Source organism: Tupaia chinensis, unplaced genomic scaffold, assembly GCF_000334495.1.
Source record: "Tupaia chinensis unplaced genomic scaffold, TupChi_1.0 Scaffold000007_1, whole genome shotgun sequence".
In the NCBI taxonomy this organism is placed as follows: Eukaryota; Metazoa; Chordata; class Mammalia; order Scandentia; family Tupaiidae; genus Tupaia; species Tupaia belangeri.
In genome coordinates, this window is record NW_006159436.1 from 94,500 (window position 1) to 106,272 (window position 11,773).

At 42.4% G+C, this 11,773-nt stretch overlaps 1 protein-coding gene across 5 annotated transcripts in view; it reads right to left on the bottom strand.

Annotated features, from left to right (window-relative positions):
• Positions 1–11,773, bottom strand: part of SLC35D2 (solute carrier family 35 member D2) — a 78,784-nt gene that overhangs the window by 56,966 nt on the left and 10,045 nt on the right. For all 5 annotated transcript variants that reach the window (XM_006139832.3, XM_014591947.2, XM_014591906.2 and 2 more), the window contains exons 2-3: positions 9,030–9,063; positions 5,058–5,144 (exon numbers count right to left, since the gene is read on the bottom strand). In XM_006139832.3, coding sequence (XP_006139894.1) covers positions 5,058–5,144; positions 9,030–9,063 — 121 coding nt within the window. The remainder of the gene's footprint in view (positions 1–5,057; positions 5,145–9,029; positions 9,064–11,773) is intronic.

The following is an 11,773-nucleotide window of genomic DNA, read 5'->3' on the forward strand; positions in this document are numbered from 1 at the left end:
CTTCTCCTCCATTCTCCTCTCGGGATCTTGGGCACGCACGCACACGCGTCCAGCGTGAGTTTTAAGCCACTGGGTTCGGGACGTGAACCGCGGTCGACTACGTGGGAGTCCAGCGACATAGCCATTACGCTAACTGCTGGTTCCCTTGTTTGTTTGTTTCTTTAAATGTAAACAAACTTTTCTCCTGTCGTGACTCCTCTAGAATTGGAAAATATTTGGGAGTATTCTTATTTTGTGATGGAATGGTAATTTGCACAAGTTTAATTATAACTGTTGCCTTGAATCAGAAATTAAAAATATTCATTATTGGACAGGGCTTTGGCTGGAATGTCATACCCAAAGATTAACCAGAAAACTATGGAACTAAGGTGGATCTCAAGTAAGCCAACAGAAGCTCTTGGAAAAATGGCCCGGCACCATAAACAGCTCTGCCTGGCAGAGAGGATTAGAGAAGCCATATGAAAGAATTTATAACATAAAATAGCCTGGACTTTTCCAGCCCAGCATTGTAATCAGTAGAGATTGCAAAAGAGCAACCACACCAGAGGATTATCTTGAGAAAGACTTTGAAAGAAGAAAAAGAGAATGATCTTTGCTAGCAGATGGTATATCACAGAATACTTGGTAGGCAGGGCTGAATTGAGAAGGCTTATGTGTGACTAGTAGTGTTTGCTTTGCAACAGTTTGAGGAGTTGACATGTAAATATTTTCTCAAAATTATGTAAAACCACACTGTCTCTGTTATTATAGAGTCACAAAATTATAACAAAGATTTCAAACATTATCTTTAAAATTCAGTTTTTAAACATTTTAAAGTTGTTTATTAACTGTCAAGAACTATGGAGTATGAACAAAAATGTTTTGATATGTAAAGTAAATGTTTGTGGGAAAATATCTATACAGAGTCTGACAGGTGGTGTGGTGGTAAAGACGATGGACTCCCACATGGCTTGTACCACCATGGTTCAAGTCCCAGACCTGGCAGATAGCTTTCTCATTTTCCCTCACTCACTCTCTGTCTCTCTCTGGGCAAATTAAAATAATCATAGTAATAATAATAATAACAAATAAAATTAAATAAATAATTCTTTTTAAAAAGTCTATACAATTTGTAAGAAAAAGTCACCAACTCAATAGAAAAATAGACAAAAGGCTTGAATAGGAACTTCACAAGAGACGATCTCCAAACAGGCACTAAAAATAACACGGTGCAGGGCCAGCAGGTGGCACAGTGGTGAAGGCACTGGACTCCCACGTAGCTGACCGCAGTTCAAGTCACGGACCCAGTGGCTTGAAATTCACACTGGACGCATGTGCATGCATGCCCAAAGGAGGAGAATGGAAGAAAAGGGACTGTGGCGGCCATCCCTGCAGGGAGTGATTTCTCACTTTCTGTCTCTCTGTCTCTCCAGGGAACACACATGCCCTACAGCAAGAATCTCTCTGAAAAAAGAAAAAGATGCTCAACCCCCTTAGAAATCAGGAAGATGCAAGTGAAAGCACATAAGATATTGTAACACGCCCACCAGATGAACAGAATTCTGACTAACTGGCATGCCAAGGATTGGCAAAATGTGAGGCCACAGGGACTCGGATACACTTCAGTCCAGAACTATGAGCTGGTGCAACCACTGTGGAGAAGAAATGCCACTATCTGCTAAACTTGAAGGCATGCACCCCTGGGAGCCAGCAGTTCCACTTCCTGGACGCCTGCCCCGAGAAACTTGTACATGTGCACTGTTAGACCAAATCGCACACAACCCCACCCACAAATTCATGTTGGAGCTCTACTCCCCACGGGACTATACTTGGAGACAGGATCTTCGAGGACGTTCTGAGGTTAAATGAGGTCGTGAGAGTGAGAATGATCCTGTAGGACTGGTGTCCTTATATAATGAGAAGAGACCAGGAGTGCACGCACACACAAAGTGTGGGAGGCTGTGCACCAGCGAATTCTGCAGAGGCCATTTTTCATGAGTCTCTTACTATTGCCATATTAGGCTCAGAGAGCAAACAATTACAAAAGCCACAACTGGCTCCCCTTCAAAAACCTCACCTTCAACACCACACTCTGATTGGCCACTTCCCATAGCAAATCGGTGAGCTTAGAATCCCTCAGATTTGCATATCCGGGCACCTCATGATTGGTCCACAAAGCAACCAATCATAACCCACCTTTTGCTATCCTTCATTCAACCAATCATGGCCCACCAATGTGTATTTAAGCACGATCCCTGGCCCATAATTGCCAGACGACCCTGAAGACCCTGAAGAGCTGCGACACGGCGCCATCTCCGGACGACCCTGAAGACCCTGAGCTGTGACGCCGCGTCGTCTCCGGACGACCCTGAGCTGTGACGACATCGTGTCAGCTCCGGATGACCCTGAACACTGTGTCGTCTCTGTGCTGCCTACAATAAAGAGACAACCCTGAAGAGACACTGCGTCGTCTCCATGCTGTGATAGTGCACTGTTCGTCCCGTCTCTCACTCCTTCCCTCAGGAAACCTGTTCTACTGTCCCGCGGGCCAGGACAACAGAGGAAAGGCTGTGCGGGGACACAGGGAGAAGGTGGCCCTCTGCAAGTCAGGAAGCAAGGCCTCACCAGGAACCAACCCTTCTGTCACCTTCATCTTGGACTTCCTGCCTCCAGAACTGTGAGAGAACACATTTCTGCTGTTGAAGCCACACCCCATCTGTTGCATTTTGTTACGACAGCTAAGCTGACAAATACATGTGCACCAGCATCCAACCATCAGTGTTCAGAGAAATACTTTTTTTTTTTTTTAAGGTGTTTACCATAGGGCATGTGCACTTACCAAGAGGAGAGAAACAGATAGAGAGAAAAAGACAGAAAGCAAGAAACACCCCCCAGGAGGGATGGCCACACTGCAATCCATTTTCTTCCCTTCTCTTCTTGGGATTTTGGGCACACATGTACATGCACACGCACCCAGGATGATCCTTAGCCACCAGAACTAGGACTCAAACCATGGTCAGCATGTGGGAGTCCAGGACTCCAGTCACTATGCCACCTGCTGGCCATAAACTGTGGTAGACTCATGTGATGAAAATAAAAGGATACAGCTACATTCAACAACATAAATGAATACTACTATCATAATACTAAGTAAAAAAAAAAAAAAAAAAAAAAAACAGATACGAAAGAATATATAGAGTCTGATTCCCTTTACAAAGAGTTCAAAAACAGACAAAACTAAGCTACACAATGTAGGGAAGCATACACATTTAGAAAAATTGCACAGAAGGCAATTATTACAAAAGTCAGAATAGGACTAGCCCATGGCCTAGTGGTTAAGGGAGCCAGATCCAACATGGTCAGCTGTGTGGTTTGAAGCCCAGCCCTGATGGCTTGGAAAAGCATATCAAAGACATGTGTGTGCATACCCAAATCCCAAAAGGATGGAGAAATGCTTTGTAATACATTGAAAGTGAGTGAAAGACAGACCAGTCCTAGACTTGCAGGGATCTGGGTCTTAGGCAATCCTGGCGAGGACCATGGTTACAGCTATGTAGAAACAGGAAGGAGACAAGGCCTGGATGAATTCTGGCAATTGACCCAATGGGAGGTGTCAGTGGATTGGACATGGGGAGGAGGGGAACAGAGAACTGAAGGGTGACCTCATCTCTGAGATGTTTGTATCCATCTTCTGGGGCATGGCCATGCTTCATGTGGGGATGCTTCCTCCCTCTCTCTCTCAAGTGAGCACATGCATCCTCTGGCCATTTAAAATTTGTTTTCATTGTGCAGTAACTATTTATAAGGGTAATGATTCATTCAGCTATACATTCGGGTATAATGCCTTTTTCTCTACATACAGATCACATTTCACAATTCTAAAATGTTGCAAAGCTGTATTATAAAGTGTGTAAGTGAGCACAATGTTCTGCTTTTTCTCATGATGATAGGCTGGTATCTTTCATTTAATTTTTTCTTTCTCTGTGTATGTCCTCAATTACTGACACCATAAGCATGTAACCAGTCTATCTGGCAAGTGATCTAATGTCACAGAGGGTGCCACTTCTCCTGGCACTAGAGACATGACTGTGAAAAAGCCACGTGAAAGCCGCAACCACTAACGAACTGACAGCCTGACTCAACCTCCCTAACTCCAAATGCCATCATAATCCATTGGGATTCCACCTGTCCTATGGGATTGCTCTGAAGATTAAACACCTGTCCTAATGTCCAGCATCCCACAAATATTTAATGAAAGTTGGCACCAGGGGCCAGCCGGTGGTAACACAAATGGACCCACATGGGAGAGGTCCTGGATTCATGTCCCAGGAGCTCCCTGAGCATGCTGGATAAGCATGCCTGCCCATGACCTGGACTGGCTGGGACTTGGTGTGGTCACTGCATGAGGACTCTGTTAGGGGGTCCCTGTCTCTCTGTCTCTCTCATGGAGGAAATAGATGAATACACACACACACACACACACACACACACTCACACACAATACATTGGTTTCATTCCACATTCCTCAGAAGAAACAACAAATCTCATGCTTCTAGTTCTACCATGAGGAAGACTGTATTTCTCTGTACATCAAATTTTATTCTTCTTTCTACTCATAGCTTTCATCAATCCAAGCTAAAAATAAAAACTTAAAACAATGATCAGCAAACGAGGGCCCACATGTCAAATTCACCCCTTCTCTCCATTATGTAAATGAAGTTTTATTAAAACACATTGATTCATTTCTATATCATCTAGGGTGGCTTTCATGGTGCAGTGGCAGAGGTGAATACTTTCAACCGGAATAGTTGAGTCCTTTCCACAAAAAAATGTTTGCCAATCTTTGATTTAGAGCTTTCCCATTTCAGAAGACACACAGTATTTATTTAATGTCAATCGTTAACCATGCATTTTTACTGTTATGGCATTATATACATGGACAACCAAATGGTATAAAACCTTTGTGAAGATTGTATCCAAGGTTGACAATACAGAAATGGACTTGTACTCTAAGATCAATTTACATTCCATAATATCTTCACATTTTCATTACAGAGAGTTGTACTTTCATCACATACCTTTACAGGAATTTTCTTATCAAAATCAGGAAAGTGAATGGTTTTACTTAACTTGGAGACATACAGTATTATTATGGTGGCTGCCATCTAAAGAAAATGGGAGAGAGAAACTTTAGCTAAATATCTGGAAAGAGTGCTTGAAGTACAGTGATATCATCAGCAGAAAACTTTGCTCCTAATTAGTTTACACATTTAAGACTTAAGACAGGGCCAGCAGGTGGATAGTGGTTAAGAGTACTAAACTCCCATATGGCCAACCATGGTCTGAGTCCCGAACTTGGTGGCTTGCTTTCTCACTTTCTCTCTCTCTCTCTCTCTCTCTCTCTGTCTCTCTCTGGTCAAATTTAAATTAATTAATTAATAAAATAAAATTAAATAAAACAATTCTTTTAAAAAAATAAAGAATACTTATGATAGATTTATGGGACCAGCAGGTGGTATGGTGGTTGAGGTACTGGATTCTCACATGGCTAACCATGGTTTGAGTCCTAGACCTGGTAGCCTGCTTTCTCACTTTCCCTCTTTCTCTCTCTTTCTGTCTGGTCAGATTAAAAAATAATAATCAAAATTAAAATTGAATAAATAATTCTTTAATAAAAAATAAAATTTACATGGAGGCCAGTAGGTGGTGTGGTAGTTAGGGCACTGGACTCCCACATGGCCAACCTCAGTTCAAGTGCTGGAACTGGCATCTTGCTTTTTCACTTTCTCTCTCTCTCTTTCTCTGTCTCTCTCTGCTGAGTGCATGTGCCCTATAGCAAATTAAAAAATAACAATAATGGGGCCAGTAGATGGCATGATGGTTAAGAATCTGGACGCCCACATGGCCAACAGCAGTTCATGTCCAGACCTGGCAGCTTGCTTTCTCACTTTCCCTCTCTCTCTCTATGTCTCTCTGGTCAAATTTTAAAAATAATAATGATGAATAAAGTTAAATAAAATAATTACTTAAAACAATAATAATAGGGCCAGCAGATGGCATAGTGGTTACATCACTGGAATCCCACATGGCCAACAGTTGTTTGAGTCTCAGACCCAGTGGCTTGAAATTTACACTGGCCAGATGTGTGTGCATGCCCAAGATCTCAGGAGAATGGAGAAGGGATTGCAGCGTGACCATCCCCCCTGCGGGTAATTTCTCACTTTCCTTTTCACAATTTCTGTTTCTCTCTCTCTCCCCGGTGAGAGCACGCACCAACAAAAACTTCTAAAATATAATAATAATAAACAAAATTAAATAAATCTTTTTTTTTAAAAAAAAGGATAGATTTAAATAACTCAGGCCCATCCCAAATGATGATCATACTTTGTATGTAGGTATCATTTAATCATTCTTAAAGAAATATACTAACATTTATTTAAAATAAGTGTAATTCAGGCTTTTAAAATCAGGTCTAACTGGACTTGACCCTGAACAAATTACAAATCAGAAAGGCTTTATTTAATTGCCAATGGGTTAAGAACGGTGAATTTATTTGATTTGGGAATGGTAAGGGTACGTTATCACATACTCACTAATCTTTTTGTAAAGTGCTTTTTCCTACATACTCTTACACTGGAATGTAAAGATAAGATGCCTTTTTACTATAAGGAAGCATACTGTTCCCTTGTTATGTGTTTTTCTCCCTAAAACGACATGGCAAAGAGTTACCTCTCGGCAAAGCATTTAACCAGAAAGTCCGCTCATAGATATAACAGACTTTTCCAGATCCCCAACGAAAACCTTAGTCAACAGATACAATTTTAATCATTGTCAGCTTTTTCCCCTTATAAATCAAAGCAAAATCAAAACAAAACAAACAGGGAACCAGCAGTTAGCGTAATGGCTATGTCGCTGGACTCCCACGTAGTCGACCACGGTTCGTGTCCTGGACCTGGTGGCTTAAAACTCATGCGGGGCGCGTGTGCGTGCGTGCCCAAGATCCCGAGAGGAGAATGGAGGAGAAGGGATTGCGGCGTGACCATCCCCTCTGGGGGGTGATTTCTCGCTTTCTGTCTCTATGTCTCTCTCTGTCTGTCTGGCGAGCGCACGCGCCCTACAGTGAAAATCTCTCAAAAAACAAAAAAAAAAAAAAAAATCTTTGCTGCCTACAACTTCTTATATTTTAGAAATCACAAGGATATAATCAAAAGAACAAACCTGCCCCAACTTAATATTAATGGGAAATTTCAGAAACAACAAATGGCCTCAGGGGCCGGCAGGCAGATGGTGACCAAGCTTTTCTTGTACCTGAGGCCGACACCACGAACTGCGGGAAGCTTAACGGCCAATATGTCTCGTTTGGCGCATAGAGTTCTCTGTAAAAATCTAAATCTGTTGCCAGCAATTATGAATTTGGAGATTTTGTAAAAAAAACAAATTCTTGGGACCAGCAGATGGCATAGCAGTTATGTCACCGGACTCCCATTTGGCCAACTGCATTTCGAGTCCTGGACCCAGTGGCTTCAAACTCACATCGGGCACATGTGCCCAAGATCCCAGGAGGAGAATGGAGAAGGGAGTTCAGCATGACCATCCCACCCTGGTGTGTGTGTGTGGGGGGGATTTCTCACTTTCCTCCTCACTGTCTCTGTCTCTCTGTCTGGTGAGTGCATACACCCTAAGACAAAAACCTCTCAAAAAAAAATTTTTCGGGACCAGCAGTTAGCGTAACGGCTATGTCGCTGGACTCCCATGTGGTCGACCGCGGTTCGAGTCCCGGACCTGGTGGCTTAAACTCATGCTGGGTGCGTGTGTGTGCGTGCCCAAGATCCCAGTAGGAGAATGGAGGAGAAGGGATTGCGGCGTGGCCATCCCCCCCGGGGGGGGGTGATTTCCTGCTTTCTGTCTCTCTGTCTCTCTCTGGCGAGCGCACGCACCCTATAGCAACCTTTCCAAAAAAAAAAAAGTTTCAAGTTCTCTCTTTCTCTTGAGAAAACTCCCAAATCCTGGAAACAAGTGCATGTGCATGATGGGTCTGGTCTCACTTCCTCTCCCCAACCCTTTCCCTGTCAGACACAATGATTCAAAGTATCCAGTGCACACTTCAGTGGGACAGGACCAGGGAGTCTTTAAGCAGTCTATGGAGGACCAGCTCGGTAGTGTGGTGGTTTGAAGTCTGGATCCCACATGCCAACCCTGCAGTTGGAGTCCCACACCAGGCAGCTTGAGGAACATGCTGGGCACATGCGAGTGTGTACCCCAAATCCTGACAGGATGGAGACATGGGGGAGAAGGGATTACAGTGTGACCATTCCCCATCATTCCCCAGGGGGACATTTTCTCCCTCTCTGTCTCTCTCTTTCTCTGGTGAGTACATGCACTCTCTAGGAAAAATTAAATATAAAATGGTATTATGAACAAACAAGACAAGATTTCAATTTTGTTTTCACCAAAGTAAACTTAGACTTTAACTCCATCTTCCACGAATTGTCTGAAGCCCCCTCACATTCTCCCTCTCCCACTCTAAAGTACATATTTGTTGCCCACCAGGCTTTGGAGGCTTTGAGTCTTCTGGCCCCTTGCTTAGGTAATTATGTTCAATTAAGAAACCTCAAATAAAGGTTGGTTTTACGCAAGTACACTTGTTTCTAAACTGTAGAATGAAATAAAATGTTGGTCCAGCAGGTGGCATGGAGGTTAAGTTGACTGAAATCCATGTGGCTGACGGCATAGTTTGACTACCGGACCTGGTGGCTTGAAAATCACACCAGGTCATGTGTATACAAGCCCAAAATACCAAGAGAACGGAGAAAGGATTGCAGCATGGCCAACCACCTCACCCCAGATGTGGTTTCGCTCTCTCTCTCTCTCTCTCCCTCATATAGTGTATGTGTCCTATAGCTAAATAAATAACTAAAATGTGTCTCACCAGAACTATTGTGATCTCTTTCCACCAGCTGAATAAGTTCTCAAACCAGTCTTAAACAAAATCACTTACATTATCTGTACAGCAATGACTAGTTACAGGTTAATTTACTGTCTTCACTTACCTGTCCAATTCCCAGAACAATTGGTGATGGGAAACTACAAAAAACATAGAATAACAAATCATTTTAGCAACATATAAAAATGTGAAGATAGCATATATAACACAGTGACAGGAGTTATTAAAAACTCTTAGACAGGGGACCAGCAGATGGCATAGTGGTTGCGTGGCTGGACTCCCACATGGCAGACTGCAGTTCAGTGGCTTCACAATCATGCTGGGCACGTATACATGCGTGCCCAAGATCCCAGGAGGAGAATGGAGAGAAGGGATTGCAGAGTGGCCATGGGGTGTGTGGGGGGTGACTCCTCACTTTCCCTCTCTTCGTCTCTGACTTTCTTTCTCTGACTCCAGCGAGTGCACACCCCCTAAACTCTTTAAGGCAAAAACCTCTGGAAAAAAAAAAACACACACACACAAAAACTCTGAGACAATAAAAACATCAAAATGTTCATTTTCATTTGTTCATTTCTTTCTCATTTTTTTGATTGATCATTGCTAAATTTGGCAATTTTCTATTGCCTTTTAAGGCAGACTGGCATTATATTGGGTTGTCAGAAAAGTCATGATGCATTTTTGCATAGAAAAGCACAGAAAAAACATGTCATGACTTTTCTGACAACCCAATATTAACAGACAACATGACTGTATTTTCAGAAAAGCCAAACTAATGTGATAAATTATTAGAATAAAATAACTTTAGAAAAGCCACTGGATATGAGATAAATATATTTTTTAAACTGATGATACATCTATGGCAGGATGAAACAAAGAAAATGAAAAGTTTAAAGACATCATTTACAGTAGCACCAAAAAAAGATCAAATAATGCCAACTGGATATTTTACAATATTAATTATTTTTAAATTTTTAGGTGTAAAAATGGTACAGATTGGATTTTTTTAAAAACAAAGGCTCAAGACCAGCAGATGTCCGATGCAATGTAATGGTTATGTCACTGGACTCTCACGAGGTTGACCGTGGTTCGAGTCCCGAATCCAGTGGCTTAAAATTCATGCCAGGCATGTGTGTATGTGTACCCAAAATCCCGAGAGGAGAACGGAGGAGAAGGGATTGCAGCGTGGCCATCCTGCCTGGGGGGAGGTGATTTCTCATTTTCTATCTCTCTATCTCTCCCTGTCTCTCCAGCAAGAGTACATACCCTACAGCAAAAATCTCTCTTAAAAAAAAAAGAAAGAAATGGCTCGTTATCTTTTAGAAATATGCACTAAGGTGCATATGACAGTGGCATGGTGGGTAAGGAGCTGGACCACACATGGCTGACTCTGCAGTTCGAGTACTAGACCCCATGGCTTGAAAGACATGCTGGGCACATGTATGCATGCCCAAACTCCAGAGAAGAGAATGGATGAGAAGTGAGTGTTGCATGGCCATCTCCCCTGGGGGGTGATTTCTCGCTTTCCTTCTGACTGTCACTGTCTTTCCCTGACGAGCACATGCGTCCTATGGCAAAAAACCTTTCAAAAAAAAAAAAAACAAACAAACAAACTTACCTGGCATTGAAATAATGAACTCAGGAGTGAAAACATGGTGGTAAAAGGGCTATTGGTGCTTATTGTATCATTTAATGTAGAACACATTCACACAAAGATGGGATTGTGATTACAGTGTGCTACATTATAAAACAAGATGTGCAGGGCCGGGAAGATGGGAAGACACACACATTAGCTTTAAAGTCAACGTAACCACTTTAACTTCTGAATGTTTTTCATGACCTCCTAATCTTAGAGGGATCTTTTAAAAAAACATTAACTTTTGCAGTAAAGCAATCGATATGTGAAAGTCAACAGTTGAGTTAAATTTCAATTTCTTTTTTTGTTTTTATGGTTTTTGGGGTTTTTTGAGAGGTTTTTGCTATAGGGCACGTGTGTTCACCGGAAAGACAGAAACAGAGAGACAGAAAGTGAGAAATCACTCCCCAGGGGGGATGGCCACACCTCAATCCCTTCTCCTCCATTCTCCTCTCTGGATCTTGGGCATGCACGCACACGCACCCGCCATGAGTTTAAGCCACTGGGTCTGGGACTCAAACCGTGGTCGACTACATGGGAGTCCAGCGACATAACCATTATGCTAACTGCTGGTTCCTATTTCAATTTCTCTTTTCTCCGATCTGTTCAAACAAAATGGTACGTATATGTGCAATTTGTAATCCCCACCTTAAATGGGAAGAGACATGACCAGTCATGACCAACAGTGGGACATCCCTTCACCTGATATAACATACAGTTCACAGGGGTCACCTATGACGTAGTCCTGCCCAAAATATTTAAGCTGAATGAAATCAAGCCTTTCCATCTGACTTTCAGTTAAAGAATAGAACAAACTAATCAAGACTGGGGAAAAAAAAAAAGATAGTCTATAATATTGGACATTTCACAGAAGAATTGGTTTACGTTTTTGAAATACTATGTCGGGGCAAGTGGGGGAAAGGGACATTTCTAGATTAGCATAAATTAAAAAGACTTTATTGTATGCATTGCATGAGCCTTGATTGGATCTTGATCCAAATGTTTCAAACAACAGTGAAAACATCTTGGGGGACAATTGGGATGATTATAGTTCTGGTGTTACAGTATTTTAGGAAGTTATGGTTAAATTTGTTCAAAGTGAAAATTGCACCGTGAAGAAGAATGTCCTGGGAACCAGCAGTTAGCGTAATGGCTATGTCGCTGGACTCCCCACGTAGTCGACCACGGTTCGCGTCCCAGACCCGGTGGCTTAAAAC